Source organism: Lactuca serriola, chromosome 5, assembly GCF_051521515.1.
Source record: "Lactuca serriola cultivar US96UC23 chromosome 5, Lser_US96UC23_V15, whole genome shotgun sequence".
Lineage (NCBI taxonomy): Eukaryota > Viridiplantae > Streptophyta > Magnoliopsida > Asterales > Asteraceae > Lactuca > Lactuca serriola.
In genome coordinates this window covers 189,128,566-189,145,921 of record NC_136412.1, presented here as the reverse complement: position 1 = coordinate 189,145,921, position 17,356 = coordinate 189,128,566, and the positions used below count along the sequence as shown (strand labels likewise).

At 35.5% G+C, this 17,356-nt stretch overlaps 1 protein-coding gene across 1 annotated transcript; it reads right to left on the bottom strand.

Moving 5' to 3' along the window:
• Positions 1 to 6,326: 6,326 nt before the first annotated feature.
• LOC145053382 (receptor-like protein kinase ANXUR2) lies at positions 6,327 to 8,501 on the bottom strand. Its single transcript, XM_079001421.1, has 3 exons — positions 7,442 to 8,501; positions 7,056 to 7,118; positions 6,327 to 6,966 (listed from the first exon to the last, which is right to left on the bottom strand). The coding sequence occupies exons 1-3, from the start codon at positions 8,421 to 8,423 to the stop codon at positions 6,728 to 6,730; spliced, it is 1,284 nt and encodes a 427-aa protein (XP_078857547.1). The 5' UTR covers positions 8,424 to 8,501; the 3' UTR covers positions 6,327 to 6,727.
• Between the last annotated feature and the right edge of the window lie 8,855 nt (positions 8,502 to 17,356).

The following is a 17,356-nucleotide window of genomic DNA, read 5'->3' as shown; positions in this document are numbered from 1 at the left end:
TTGACAGGGACAAAATATATTGATTAAGACAAAGAACCAAGTATCCAAGAAGACACACCATCATTAGCACGTTCCCATTTAGAAGATTTAGTTTCATCACTAGTATCTTTTAAAACATGTAACATCCCGACTCCTAGGTATAAATTTTAAAGCTTTTAAACTCACATTATAGAACCTACTCGATGAGTTGGTTGCCCCTAACTCGTTGTGTAGAGATTGATCAGGCCGCATGATTTATGGAACCTACTCTACGAGTTGGAGGACCCAACTCAGCGAGTTGAGGCTATTTATGAAAACCCTAATCTTTAGGGTTTGCACCCTATTTAAAGGACCTTAAGTCCTCCCCTCCAGCCTCCTTACCACCTTTCACATCCAGAGAGTAAACCCTAATCGAGCTAACCATATTTTGTGTGTGTAAGGCTAAAAGTGTATATTTGGTGCATTTCTTGAAGATTTGGAGGCTTGGAACAGGAAGAGGCTTGTAGATCCAACATCTACATCGTGTTGGCATCCATTTGGAGGTAAAAAGTCTTTACCTTGGCTTTCCATTTCTTAGATCTATTCTTATACAATTTTATGGGCATTTTGGTGCAAAATGGGGGTCATTCTCGGGTTTGAGCTTGTCACAAGGACATGGCTTCAGATCTGGACTCCTCTAGGCCCTCTTTGACATAAAGCCTCAAGCTTTATGAAGCTTTGGCCCTTCCCCATGCCCTGGACTTCTTTTAGACTAAGTTTTGGTGTTTTAAGCCTTTTAAGACCTTACATGCACTTAAAGTTAGAAACTTTACATGGTAACTTCACCCTAGAAAGCTAGATCTGGAGTTTGGAGCCATGAACTCGACTGGAATGAGCTGAATGTGAAATAGCCAAAGGAACTTGACGAGTTGTGTAGTCAACTCGACGAGTTGGATGAGGGCTTCCCTCTTTATGGATTCTACATGAACTTGGCGAGTTAGCAAGGTGATTCGACGAGTTGGTTAGGGTTTTCCTGAAATTCTGAATGTTTCATGGACTCGACGAGTTACTTGGTAACTCGGCAAGTTGATAGGGGTTTTCGCGACTTTAAGAATTTGAAGGAACTCGACTAGTCTATAAGTTGCACTCGACGAGTTGGGTCAACATGGACTGTTGACCTTGACCGATTGACTTTGACTTTGACCAAGGGTTGACCAGTTTGACTTCTGAGGGTATTTTGTTAATTAGGAATTTATGGACTGGGATCAATGGTGGTTGTAGGTGTTGGTGTTTGGAGCCGTGATTCAGGAGTTTGATATTTCAGTTCCGATCGACATTGTGAGGTGAGTGTTCCTCACTATACTGACAGGGTCGAATGCACCAATACCGACCCTTATTTTTGGATTGTTATCCTGGTTATTGCATGATTATATGCTATGTTAGCGACCTGTTAGGTCGGTATCCTGGTATATAAGATGATGTTATGTTAGTGACTGGTTAGGTTAGTATCCCAGAATATAGGATAATGTTATGATTAGTGATCAGTTAGATCGGTTTAACTATTTATACATGCTAGCTAGCTTATGATTATGTGTTGATTGTGTGTGTGGGGTTGGGTTGAGGCGGACTTGCTTTGTGCTAAAGGCCAAAAAACCCAGGGCGGACCGGATAGAATGTAGACCCATTAGGGCATATCAGTCAGGCCGAAGGCCCAGAGAATGGTCTAGACAGGCTAAAGGCCTAGATGGGCGGACCAGACATGCTGAAGGTTCTGAGAGTGGGCTAGATAGACTGTAAGCCCGGTGAGGGCAATCCAGTCTACTATAGACTCTATATGCATGCTATGATATGGTTATGATTTGTATAGCATTGGTATTTTGGGGGAACTCACTAAGCTTCGGGCTTATAGTTTTGGATTTTGTTTCAGATACTTCGGATGATTGCGGGAAGGCAAAGGCTTAATCGTGTACCTCTTGCACTTTTATGATTTGATTTCTTGGATACTTTGATATGACACTATATTGAAAACATTTTGTTTTAAATAATGGATTTTGAATGGTTGAAAAAGTTTTGAAATTTCATGAATTTTATGGATGTTACAAAATAGACCCATCGACAAACCCTAATTTATTACGAGCCATAAGACTCCTAATCATAGAACTACGCTACACATGAAAATTTTCAATACCAATCAGTTTAACAGTAACTATAGTGGTAACAGTATCTCAGATGGGTGAATATACAAAGGATGGTCAAAATTAACAGTCTCATTTTTCGTTCCACTACCATCTGATACATTAGTTGGACCAGCCATTCAAGAAACACAAAGAATCAAGAAGCAATTACTCAAGACAACACATACAATTGTAACGACTATATAGTCTAGAAGGTCACCATAATATGTTGGGGCCCAAGACTTGTCAATCATAGAGTCGAGAAAAACAAAAAAATTTAAGCAGATGAGAAATATATCACAAATAACTGGTTAACTCAAGAAAACCAGGATCTCCCACATCAAGAAAACCAAGATCTCTTGGTTTCGTTCCCTACTAGAGTTAACTGGTGATAAAATTTGTTCTCTAGCGGACTTATTTAAGAACAATCTAGATATTAACCGATCGAAGAGCAACTATGTTAGATCCTCGCACTGAGATATGGAATCCACATATCTAAGAAGTACAAACACTTTGCAGTAATCGAGATCTTAAGAAGATAAGAACAGATCTTCCGATTTAGAGTTCACAAACAGAGAAACCCTAAATTGATTCAAAGAACCCTAGATTTGCATAGTCAGTGTCAATGGTTCAGGTTGGGAAACCTGGTGAGTACATAGGGTTTTCAACCCACAATAATATAATTATTATGTTTAAACAATCAAACAATCAACCCAATTACCCATCCCCATTATCTTCTTTAGTCTTGAGGATCTACCCTAAGAATCAACTATTTCTCATTTATTTATTCCTAAGGATCATCCTAAGGAATTGGCACGAAGTCCATCGTTACCAAGGCTTATAGATTATAACTGGTGAACACGTTGTCCAAAACATCTGGTAAACACTTAGTTCAAAAGTAACTAGTGAACACACTTCGTTCAAAATACCTAGTGAACACACTCAGTTCAAAGATACCTAGTGAACACACTCAGCTCAAAATACCTAGTGAACACACTCAGTTCAAAAATACCTAATGAGCAACTAGTTCAAAAACACCTACAGGTTACGAGCCTGCTAGTGTTCCACTGGACTGTCTAGTATCGTCCATGGTCGTCATCTATACTCCACTAGATGACTGGATCACTGTCAACATTGATGTCTTCCATTGTGTTATCACACAACTATTTCATCTACCCATGTTTTACCCAACACATTTTGTAGATATAAAATACATATACAGTTTAAATCATTTAAAACATGTATAAAAATCTTTCACCCAACATAAGCAACAAGTATTCAGACAATATGCACACATAGCACGTAATTTATATTAAAATACTTCGTATCTTTGTGTAAGATGAAAGAGACTATGCACTCACGTGATTAGGTGGTGACTCGGTACTCGGACAACACTTCGTTATCTGAAAACAATTTTCCCTCGACAAAACCTAGTATCAATATCACTAGGGTTTAGTCTAACGTTAACCGCGACTAATTAATAGTCTAGCTATTATTATTATTATTATTATATAAGCCTTAAACAATGCTCTATATAACTCATAATAATAGTCCAAATAATTATTTTAAGGGACCTAATAACATTACTATAATTATTTAAAAGCTATATTTAAAATAGCGTAGGCGTAACTCACTTACAGCGGGTTTTTCTCAAAACCGGACGTCGATGGAGCAGCGTTCTCGAGCCGAAAGGCTTCTCTTCTCGGAGCCATCAGGCACTCCGGGGCTTCCGCCTCGTGCTAGGGAGGTTCCCTAGGCTTTTCGGGGGGTTTCGGAGCTAGAGAGAAGTTCTAGAGAGAGAGGGAAGTGGGGGGGTGTGAGGAATGAATGGAGGCCTCACCACTTATTTATAGGGGATGAAGGAAGGTTCACGTCGTGAATTTTTGATATTCACGTCCTGAGCCAGGCTGGCTACAGCCAGACGTAGCCTGGTGCTAACACGTGGCATCGCACACAGGGTGGAAATCAGCCGATTTTCAAAAATTCATAACTTTCGCATACGAACTCCGTTTTCGATGTTCCTTATATCCACGCGTAGGTAAAAACAGGATCTACAACTTTCATTTAGACTCCATCAGCTAATTCTTGACCGATGTTAAATTTAACGGTACGAGGAGATTAGACTGTCAATTGACCGCGAAGAATTCGTAACTCCTTCATACAGACTCCGTTTTCATCTTTCTTTTTATTGTTGAATTCCTATTAATGAGTTATTCAACTCTCATTTAGGTCGCGTAGGCCAAAAACCGCTCGAACTAGAATTCAAGTTTTGGGTCGTACACTGCTAAGCCCAAACTTCGAAAAATCATAACTTCCTCATACGAAGTCAGATTTGGGCGTTCTTTTTATGGACGCTCTCAGGTTAACATATTATACGACTTTCATTTAGATAACTAAGGCTAAAATTCGCTCTATCATAAATTAACTATTTACGCCTTCCCGGTGCTGTGCCGGTTCCGTCGCGAAACTTCGACGGGTCATAACTTCTTTGTTATAACTCGGATTTCGGCGCTATTTATATGTACTAAACCCTTGAGACATAGTCTAAAACTAGGTTAAGATTATTTATTCTAAATAATTTTTTGTCGAAAAGTCGTTTTCGACCCCTATTATCTCTAAATTATCTAGCCGTGATCTACGGGCGTTACAACCAGCCATTCAAGAAATACAAAGAATCAAGAAGCAATTACTCAAGAAAACACATACAATTGTAACGACTATATAGTCCAGAAGGTCACCATAATATGTTGGGGCCCAAGACTTGTCAATCATAGAGTCGAGAAAAACAAAAAAAAGTTAAGCAGATGAGAAATATATCACAAATAACTGGTTTACTCAAGAAAACTAGGATCTCCCACATCAAGAAAACCAAGATCTCTTGGTTTCGTTCCTTTCTAGAGTTAATTGGTGATAAAATTTGCTCTCTAGCGAACTTATTTAAGAACAATCCAGATATTACCGATCGAAGAGCAACGATGTTAGATCCTCACACTAAGATATGGAATCCACATATCAAAAAAAAAATACAAACACTTTGCAGTAACTGAGATCTTAAGAAGATAAGAACAGATCTTCCGATTTAGAGTTCACAAACAGAGAAACCCTAAATTGATTCAAAGAACCCTAGATTTGCACAGTCGGTGTCAATGGTTTAGAGTTTTACGAAGAAAAACCTAGCTAACACAAACTACGTAGATCTACAAGGGTCGAAAGAAAAAATAACATACCAAAAAAGAGGATTGGACTGTACCTCACACCCCATCTGATCGTTCAAAACAATGTTGCATGACTGATAAGAACAATCGGAGCACCTCGTGGCTCTAATACCATGTAAAGAAATGTAAACATACCAGATTACGACCTGAACAGCCTCCTTTATTATGATAAACCAGTTCGATACATTGACTCTTTACAACTGAACAACTCACTACATCAAACCTAAACCTACTCTCTTTACAGATCACTCATATATTAGGAACTTACAAAGAATAGGAGAAGTATGAACCCTAAATCTACAAAAAAACCTAATCGTAAACGAGAGAGAAAGTGAGAGGATCTTCAAGTGTTTGTGTGTGTAACTCTGTGAATAATGAGCCATCCAGCTGCTGCACTCCTGATGTAAATACTTCGGGTCAAGGATCGACCCATGGATTAAAAGATAAGTGTGTTAAGTTTGAAGAAAGTGAGCCGCAACCCACTACAAATACAAGACTTACACTTTGTACCCTCTAAACAAGCTTACCTCAGCATTAGTCCCGATGAACTTACAAACAAACCCCTTAATATAAAAACATATACAAAAAATATCCAATACATAGGATGTTAAGTTTGAACACCAAACATTATATTATTTCAATAGTATCATCTAGAATAATGCAAAAATTTATGCAAGTGCCAAAGTGGTAGCGATGGTTAACATGGGTGTACGTATAACTATAACGGAGACCTTTGCCTTCTGCAACACCGGATATGGATACGATATAAATATATAGGGAAAATGACTTAACTTTCCAACGAAGTTTCAAAACCATTCAAAAAACCTCAATCATGTTTTGTCTGTTCAAAAAAACTCAACGAACTTAACATTTTGTCTAAAAAATCCAACAAAGTTCCAAACCGTTCAGAAAATTCCAATTTTGTTTTGTTTAAGTTCGTTGGGTTTTTTTTGAACAGTCAAAACATGATTGAGGTTTTTTAAACGTTTTGGAAACTTCGTTGGTCTAACAAGTCATTTTATCGATACGGTAATAAGCCACGTCATCTGATTCTCTTATTTGACTTTCAGGAAAGTGTAACTTAGTTGGGCTTTTTAGACAAAATGTTAAGTTTGTTGGGTTTTTTTGAACAGACAAAACATGATTGGGGTTTTTTGAACGGTTTGGAAACTTCGTTGGGTTTTTAAGTCATTTTCCCAAATATATAAAACACACACTTTATTTTTAGGGTAAAACAACCATTTCAAACTAGTATGTAATAATGTGAATTTGGAAAGTAAATATATGGATGGAATGGCATTATTACATAACATCTATGTTCACGCCTCCGAGCATGATATATGGTTTAAATATCAGAAGTTGAGAAGGACAGATTGTCACTTATAAAGTGTCCTCTTGCATGTTTTGATCCTGGTACCCTTGTGTCCTGTCCCTGATAATAGGCTGCTTTTCTTCAGTTTTCCTCAGTTTCTTAGATACCACCCCAAGTGACTGTGTGAGTAAATTTGAATGCATCGTCTGTTCTTTTGCAATTTTGACGAGTTGGCTGTCATCATACATTTGCTTTATTTGGTTGACAAACTTTTCTTTAATCATCTCAGACTTCAACTTTGATTTCTCTATACAGTGGAAAGCAAACATTTTATTATTGTCAAAGAACTTTTCAGTTGCAATTATGTTATACTAGTTCCAACTTCCAAACCCAAACCTGTATAATAGTTTCTGCTAGCATTCAACATGGGACCCAGCTCTGCAACAACTTGCGCCCAACCTGCGTAATAGTTTGGTTATATAAGTCCAAAGATTTTAATGTCCTCTACAATATCACATTATAAATTATTAAATAGAACAAGTCTATGATCTTAGATTGTACACAAGTAACACACACAACACAGTTGTTCAAAAAAAGAAAAAAGAAAAAGAAAATAGACTGATATCACATATGTTCTTCCAATAAATGTATGTATGCATAAATCCACAGGTAAACCAGTTTGTGTGCTTCTTCATGAGATAAAACAAAGAAAACTAGAAGAAAAAACATAATACTAGATTTTTCCACGTTGGACCAAAATGGAAACGTTAGCGGTTTATTACCAAATTTTCTCATGCGTGCGTGGTGCAACTTGTTACTGGCTTTCTCCTGTAACGCTAGCACAGACTCAAGACAAACCACAACCTCAGCCATTGTAGGCCGTTGCTTGGGATTTCTATCCAAACACCAATCTGCAATACGTGCAAACTCCTTTAAACATTTACCCCTGATTTCGTCCTTTATATTCAAATCAACTATTTGCTCAAGCCTATCTTCTTTGACAGATTCTTGAGCCCATCTTGCTAAACCCGAATGCTCCTCTCCAAGACTTTTATCCACTGCTCGTTTTCCACTAACGACTTCAAATAAAACAACCCCAAAGGCATACACATCAGACTTTCTAGTCAGCCTACCTGTTGTGAAGTAGTCTGGATCTAGGTATCCAAAAGTTCCTTTCACAACAGTATTTACATAAGTGGAAGGTTGATTTATTGGACCTAGTTTTGACAAACCAAAATCTGAAATCTTAGCATTCCAGCTTTCATCTAACAATATATTAGAGCTTTTCACATCGCGATGTATAACTCCATGCTTTATACCCGTACCAGTGTGAAGGTAATCTAACCCACGTGCCACCCCTATACATATTTTAAGTCGTTGCACCCAAGATAAAGGAGTCTGAAAGTTGTGGAGATGATCTTCAAGTGTTCCATGGGGCATATATTCGTATGCAAGGATCATTTCTTCCCCATCGTTGCAATAACCAATCAGAGGCACTAAGTGGCAGTGTCTTAACTTAGTGAGAATCTCAACTTCAGCCCAAAACTCTGCTTCTCCTTGTTTAGAAGTTGAATCCAGCCGCTTGATGGCAGCAACTAAATGAGTTGTCCCATTTCTGATGGTTCCTTTGTAGACCATGCCAAAACCCCCACGCCCGATTACCAATGTCTCATCGAAGTTTTTGGTTACAAAATGAATCTCAGAAATTGTAAGTTGCCGGAATTCTTGATTCACGTCTAAGGATGAGGAGCATTCAGCTTCCATACCGGTAGGAAAGAAGATGTACTTACAAATATGAACTAGGACTAGGATTTGCAAAGCATTTCCAAATATATGATTATATACGGATAAGCACTAAGGTTATGTGTGAGTGTGAAAGCATTCTTGATTTTCAATTGCTGATAATAGTCAAAAAAATACAAATTCAAATGCATCCAATTCATTCAACTCTTTAAAATTATTTAATAGAGTATTAAATCGAATTTAACTTTCTCTAGAATTTGATCGTTAAACATATACGATATATTAACTTTTAGCGATATTCAATAAACTCACCCCACTTTCTTTTTTGATCATTTCAAGTTTATTATTATATGTATATCATTTTATAATACATATATTACTATACATAAATTTCAAATATTACATTAATCAAAAATTAAGTTATGAATTATGTAAATAAGACACGATCATTTTAAGCACGTTTTTCTACGAATTATTTATTAAAATGACCATAATAAATAATGGTCTATCACCACAAAAACATCTTTTTCTAGAATTTAAAATAAATGACCACAAACATGGTAGACATTAATATTACCATCTCTCATGCAGTCACTAATAATGGATATCGCTTAAGACTAGCGGTATGAAAATCGTACTGATCTCTATTTAAGATAATTATGATGATAATCGAGGTGTTATCATTGAATAAATTTGATGGGTAAAATTTTAACAACTAGGAAATCTACTAAGCGGGGTAGAGATGGACCTTCTGCTTATATATTTTTTTTTTCTCTATTGATTCAACTACATCATGAGATCAAATCAAACTTCTGCTCTTACCGTTGACTCTTATTGTAGGCATGCATATCATATCACCTTTTTTCTCTATTTTAACCATAATCCTTAGAGGGCAATGGGAAGGTGTTGGAAAACATATTGATTTTACAAAACAAGATGTCGTGTTACCTATGCGAATCCTATTTTCCCACATTACTCTAACAATCATCTACTGGTTCACTCTTATGTGTCTCACTATACACTCTTGTTGTGAAACCATATCTTCTTATTGCCAGACCACCCACTTCACATATTTAATATATTTGCCGTTTCCAATTAAAAAAAAAAAAAAAAAAAAAAAGAATACAACCCTTCACATATGAAGTCCATTTTTGCTAAATTATTTTTCATTGTGTTCTTTGTAACAAGAGTATGCTGAGACATGTCGCACTTCTAATTTGGAGGTCGAGAAGTCATATATTTTTAGCTCAAAAGTAGGATATTCAATGAAAATATTAAATATAAAACAACATTAAACATTCTTAACTCTTTCATACAAAGTCTGTTTGAGATGATTTTTTTTTTGTTGTGTTATTTGTTACAAGAGTTATCAATGGACATATCACACTCAATATTTTGATATCATAAGTTCCTATTTTGTAAGCTCCAAGTTATGATGGTTTGTGACGTTTGGAAATTTTTTGGAGGTCACATTTATTAGATACTATATTAGCCCATAACATACAACATTGCAATACACTTAAGAAAGACATGTAGTAATTTAAAGGTATAGAGGGGGATAACACAACCACTACATCGTTTAGTAATTCCCATTGAGGAGGAGGCGGTAGAGGATACACCATTTTAGTTCGGTATGTAGTTCGATACACGACAGAAGTCAAATTATTGTTAACAAATTGGTGCATGTATGACACTTTAAATGATCTCAACGTTGGTATCACGTACTCACAAGGTACACCATCTTTTTGCCATTTCCTACATCTATAAATCTTGTGACGGAGTTATACACATGTAGTAGGAAAATAATATGTAACTTCATAGTTGCAACTACAGGCTTGTAATATGTAACTTTATAGTTGCAACTAGACTTGTCTCACCTGCTAGGCTTGACTCATGTGCATACTCTTACGCAGCTTGGTCTCAATATAAGGTGTGGTATCACTATATTTACCCCTTCCAAAAAAATCATTTAAGGCTTAAAGTGTTTGTGTGTGTTTATATATATATATATATATATATATATATATACACACACACACTTAAATAAAGAAAAATAGTTTCAAGAAATCTATTTACCTAAGTTAAATCGAGTCATGACACTTGTTGCTTCATCACATAGACAACCTCAATATCAGTAATTATCGGTAAATATGGTGTACCCATAGATAACCTTATAACGACACGATGAATATCAAATGACAAAACATTGAAATAAGATTTAAGAAAAAAAGACCCTGCCCATTTGGTAATAGCAATATTGTCAAGTCAGGTTAAGTGAATTTTTTGGTTTTTTAATTGTTGATTGCATGTTGAAGTCTGTCCAAAGGCAACTGAACGTTAAATATGTTACGATTTTTCATGTTTGCCAAAACAACAATCCACTACACTATTGTGACCAATCCAAACACATAAATTTCCACCGTAATTTATACAACAATGCTCATGATCTGTATTTGGGTAGACAATACTTATGGCCAATTCGATGGAATTATGAATATCATTACATCATCATTCTATGTAATTCCCAAACTAGACACTGTCAGTACTTTGTCATGGTTTTCATCCATAGAAACTGCTATTGACATTGACCCTAAGTAGCTCATTTTTAAAGAGACACTACCTATAAAGATATATGACAACATATGCCTTAGAAATAGTTAAATCTATGAAAATAATGGTACCATTATAAGTTAAACTATCATAGAAAATATACAATGTATACACTACAAAAGCATCTTACCAAACATTTAAAGGCCATGAAACATAACTCAATTTGGTCGATGAGATTTTTCTTAATTATGGATATGTTATTGGGATTGGTTCTTTCAACATTATGAAAGATTATTGGTAGGCTGGCAAATCTTTCTTGGTGAACTCCATTTGATGAACTCATTTTCAAATACATTGATATAAGTGTAATTAGTTGAAATAAATATAAGTTTAATGTACCACATTTACAGGAAAATAATAGGGAATTATCGTCAATGTGTCTAAATTCGTGGTGACATGTTAATTCCCAGATGAAATGACATTCATTAATGGAATGAAAATTCTTATTAAATGGTTGAGAATCATTGTCAAAGTGTTTATTTTTGTAGTCAATGTGACAAGACAATTCGTTCGTGAAATAATAGTGAACTCGTGAAATGAAAATTCTTATTGAATGTGTAAAATTCATACTCAAAGTGTGCATTTTCATAGTCAAATTAACATGAAAATTTGCAAACGAATTGAAAACTTACTAGTGAAATGACAGTTCTTATTAACGGTCTAGAATTCATAGTCAAAATGTATATTTTTGTAGTCAAATTGAAATGACAATTTGATGGTAAAGAAGATTCTTACTAAGTGACTAAAATTCGTAGTCAAAGTGTACATTTTCATAGTCATATTGACATGACAATTAATGTGCTACCTACCACATGTAGATAATTGTATGTAAAGAGGATAAAATTAAAATAATTTCATACCAAACTTTCTTACAATTTAACATTCATAAAAATGGGTTTTTGCTTGGAAACATGTATTCCTATTCTCCTTTTCTCCAAAATCGATCATTCCATCGATAATCCTTCCAGCTCTAAAATTATTATAAGATCTTAGAAGATGTTTGAAGAAAATGAAAAAGGAAATGGAGGCCAACGAAGAAGAACTTGAGAAACACACTCTCAATATTAGTAACGGGGTCTCAAAAATCTCTAATGTTGGGAGAGGGAGAGGTGATGCTTGAAGTAAAAAAAAATTGGCATAGAGGTACTGACGTTTGATGTACAATTGGCATTTGAAATGGTGTTATTGGTGTTTGATATGGTGCTATTTTGTGTTTGATATGGTACTACCAATGTTTCATATGGTACATAATATCTAGGATCGGCATACTAAATTTGACGATTCCTATATTTCTTTTCATAAACTTGTGGGTTGAATTGTTGTTGTATTGGTGTTCCATATGCAATACATCCACAATTATTATAATGCTCATGTGGAGATACATACATACCTTCTTAATTATTGCTACCTCTTCTATTGGATATGTTCTCAACAGACCGTTTCCCTCTTTGTGTCATTGGACCCTCCTCTTATATATCGGTTCCCACCAACAAAAAAATCTATTTACGACATTGTATTGAAGATGTTTTGTCTCACTGGCTCATTATCCATCAGATACATATGTACATAAGTTAAAACTTGTTGAATAATCATTTGTAAACGCTTCACATCCCCCTCATGATTTATTTGTATAACAAGTTCAACATAGGGTGTTAGAAAGACAGAATGATATTAGGTTTTTTGTCCCAACATGCCCTCTATTTGACCAACTGATATAAATCAGAGAAATTTATATCTACTAGAATTTCAACACCAAATATTTTAACAAATTGCCTAACATATAGCAATTTTCCATTTTCTGAATGCCATGAACCATTGACACAAACAACAACAAAATACTTATTTGGAATGTTTTGAACTCATGTTGTCTTAATTAGTGCGGCAGAATCGGTAAGGTGTAGAAAATTGTTAGTGATATATACATACATACATATATATATATATATATATATATATATATATATATATATATATATATATATATATATATATCTTTACTATCTTATAAAAGAAATCTAACTATTTCTAAAAATAGATTGATTATAATAATAATATTTTTCTAAGACGTCCAAATGATGAAGCTGATAGTACAAGTAATCATTAATAAAATAATATTAAATTTTAACCACATTTTGAATTCAAAAATTTATCATCAAATCTCCTTATATTTCTCAGCAATTTGATATGGTTCCCTCAAATCCCAGATTCATTCAAATTTTGAACCCTTTTAGATATCCTTAAATTTAGCATGTTGATTCAAATATCTCTCCAATCGCATATACCTCTTTGTTCCCTCCTCTGCTATAAAGCCCACCGTCCAGGAACAAAAAATGACTTCATCTCCCAAATAACACCATAGTTTGATTATTTTATCTTCGACATGTACTTTCTTTTGTAACATAACATTTTTGTAGAGGAAACATATCACCGAAAGAATTTACATGCCCCGCCGCTTTGCGCGGGTACACTGCTAGTATATATATATATGGAAATTGAGTAATTTAATCCTTATAAATGACATCTTTGACAAAAATGACCCAAATTTTTTTTTTTGTAAAGTAACCACATTCTCTAGAACACATTGGTTTGGAGTAGTCTCCGGAATTATGGAGTACGATTCTGGACCATGATTCCATAATAAATTTTACTTGTTTTTTTTTTGCGTGTAACATGTGGTTTTTCTTTTTGTAAAGGTCTTGGTTTTATATAATGTATAAATTTTGATTTTATAAAATGTATAACTTTTGTTTTTATAAAATATAAATGCAATTAAGATCAACAAACAATTAATAAATACATAAACTTAATAAAGGATGTATCTGTAGGTCATATTGTAAATACGATGTTCAAATTATCTTTGTCCTTGTACCCAAAAAGAAATTGCAATTCGTTCTCAATAACCCATAGCCCATGGACCAGTTTTACCCTCTACAGAAATCGATTTTCCGGTGATCAACACCCTCTAGGAACCAACACAAAAACACCACACAATCTCATATGTTGCAATATGTTGTGGTACATCCTGGGCCTTTTCTAGGTTCATCTTGAAGCTCTCAAGTGGGATTGAATCAGTTGGTTCGGTACCCCAGTAGTTAACTCCCACTAGAAGTTTGTGGATGCGGGCTTTCATACCTATAAACCAATCTTCATTTTCCAAACAGTAGCCGCCCTTCCAGTGACTATCGTATACAGTCATTTTGAATGTCTTCAAATCCAAAGCACACAAGAACCAATGAGCTTGTTGTATGTTGATTGGGATGTAAAGCTACAAAAAAGTTAGAAATAATTAATTAATATATAAAAACTCAGGTAACGTAATCCAAACAAAATTATACCATATCACACTCTGCCCAAGATGGGTAAATGGATCCGTCTGCCATGTCACTCTAATCAAATGTATTAGTGTTGAAAGCTGATGGCACAACTGTCCACCAAGCATCATCGGTTTTATGCTCTAACAACAATTAGATGCACGACATGATATGCTGCCAATTTTTTTTTGAAGTAAAGTAAGTATTGTTATTAGAAGCATAGTATGTAATGAGCACTTAATTATATTACTTACATCACCTGACAACCTTCCTCCATGACTATCTGCATTTGATCGTGTCCAAGACTCAATCATAGCAAAATCGGTCAAATAATTGTGACCGACGAACCAACGAACTATCCCATTCTTTATATACATTGTGTATGGTAGGATCTAAAATATTGTCTAATGGTGTTGGTTCTTACCATGTAACACCCTTCCTCTTCATTTGTATCCCTCGCGACTTATACCATATGGACATAATTTTTGGCGCTTAGAACGTCTGAGAGGTGCTTGCAACGGTGTTTTGTATTCATCCCGCAAAATCTCTTCTGCATCCGACGACTAAATACACGAAGACGGCTGCTCAGGGCCGTCATGCAACGGTTGTGCGGGGGTGCTTAAAACATAATCATGTTTCCATAAGTAATTTTACTATATGGTTCAATAATGTATACTTATAAACAATACAAAAACATAATGACCATAAATGATGAAAAAATTAAAAATGTACCTCCATCCCCTTTGAGGTAGCAACATCGTCTCCGAGAGTCTTATTGATAAGTTTTAGAACCATAAAGTAGTATCATGCTTTGCTAAACGTTGATCCTATGACATTCACTAAGCTCATTTTTCAATTGAAGGACCTCATTTGACAAGTCACTAATAATTCGGTCCTTGTCAGTTGATGGGTCAACAGCTGATGGTGGTGGTGGCGGGTGAGATGGATCATCTATCTGTGCCTTCTTTTCTCGAGGCTCATGGATTGGGGAGTTTTTGAGTGACGGTGTTAGGGAAAGTGCCCTATGAACTTTAGTGTCGAGAAAATCAAGGTCATCAATCCACGCCGAGCTAACTATCCACCATTTAGCACGGGGTTAAAACAAGATAAAGGAATGAGGTGTCACATTTTTCCTATTTCTTTTCCTTTTTTTTGTTTGTCCCATGCTAAAACTTACTTCATTAAATTAAAAGGAGAGGCTCTCGGTTTTCATGTGGCCGACAACAACTCTCCAAGAGGTTTTCGGTCCTTGAGGTGTGGGCTTTTGGGTCCAATATGGCCCGATGTGGTTTTTGGATCCTTGTTGGGCCAATTCAAAGGATTTTGGTCAACAAGCGTCCCGAAATAAAGTTTTTTGGTTCTTAAAGTGTGATTATGGGCTTCTGAGCTTACTTGGTCCAATAAGGGTTTTGGGGTCGTGAACTCTAAGCAAAGCCTAAAAATAGATTTTTGTCCAACTATGGCATCAAACTTGGGCTTATAAGTGACTATGATAAATTGATTTGTTGCACATATGATTTCATACCACATTGTAGTTTGAATTTCACTATTTTGATGTAATAGGGTTACATAGAGGAATTTGTTGTGTACAAGCTTCACATCTTAAACCCTAAATTGCTAGTTGTGACAATATTGTTCATTTACATCAAAATGTAGTGTTCCAGATCGTAAAAGCTCATTGTGGAAGCCTACGGAATGCAAGAAACTGTTTCGAAACACCATGAACTCGTCCAAAACATGATGAACTGGTTCGAAACTGGTCTGAAGTATTGGTCATTTTCGTTCCGGAATCAAGTTATAACACCTTTTTTGTTTGTGCAACATGATAGGTTTTTTGATGTATCCATTACACTCTCTTGTAAATCGAAAATCGGTGGGAAAATTCTTGCGGCATTCAGAGACAGACCCGAATGCGAGACTATGTTTCGGAATTCATGTTTTAGGAGGTGGTTAGACATTCCTAATGTAGGTGGATCCTTTTCTTCTACATTACGTCTTTTGAAACGAAGTTGTTACCAACCGCCGAAGCCAAGTATAGGGAATGGTTTTTGAGATTGGGGGTTACGAGTTCTCTTTCGGGAAGAAATAATTTTGTCTCATCACCGGCTTCCGGTTTGGTGACTATTTTCCTACTTCTGCATCCGGCGCCGCCTTCTGTTCCTGTGCCTTTCCTATGGTCCTACGGAATGTGTCCGTCAAATTAGACTATGTTATTAAGGTGTTTAAACATTCACTTACTGATTATGAGGATGCAGTCTGTGTATGCCTTATATACCTATTAGATAAGGGTTTCAATGGGTGGTTTCCTAAATACCATGTTACAGAAGAGTATTTCAATTTGTTATCCAACATTGATGATTTCAACAGATATAACTTCGTTTATTATATAATTACTTATTATAATTACTTATCGTTACTAATACTTTTTTTTAAATTTAATTGTTAATTAATTTTTTATGTGGCAGATATCCATGGGGGAGGATAATTTGGGATCAGTTGTGAAACTCAAAGTGTTTTATACTTGTTTATACCAAGATCATCCCATTTACACATACCATTTAGAGTGTAGCTTCTTAGAGCATCCCCATTTTCGAGTGACCTTCAAGACACACAAGTCTAGGCTCCACAACTTCTTTCTTCTTCTTCTTAACACACTAAACCAAGGTGAGGTTCATACCCCACTATTTCCGTGTTTTTCATACTTTTTTTTGGGGGGGGATACAAGTCCATTTCCGGTTAACCATTGGATAATAGAATGCACCTATGTGTCTATGTAACAATTTATGCTTGAAATGTTGATTATCTCATGCTAAAACTCTCTGGGTAATGAGCATAACATCATTCCTATGGTGTTCATGCAACCCTAATTGCTTTGATCTAGGTTTTTCTACTATGAACACAACAACATTGAATACCAAAGCAATGATTCTAAGAACTAGCATATAACAATCAAATTGACATATAAACAAGGGTTTAGATCTTACCTTTCTTTTTATGTAGTAATAACAAGATCTCCTTGAATATCCTTGACCT

Bases quoted from the DNA above. Each gene is read 5' to 3' on its own strand.
- LOC145053382 (XM_079001421.1), bottom strand. From the start codon at position 8,423: ATGGAAGCTGAATGCTCCTCATCCTTAGACGTGAATCAAGAATTCCGG. The intron at 7,119-7,441 runs GTAATAAACCGC...ACTATTACGCAG, and splicing joins CGCACGCATGAGAAAATTTG to GTTGGGCGCAAGTTGTTGCA. The intron at 6,967-7,055 runs GTTTGGGTTTGG...TCCACTGTATAG, and splicing joins TAGCAGAAACTATTATACAG to AGAAATCAAAGTTGAAGTCT.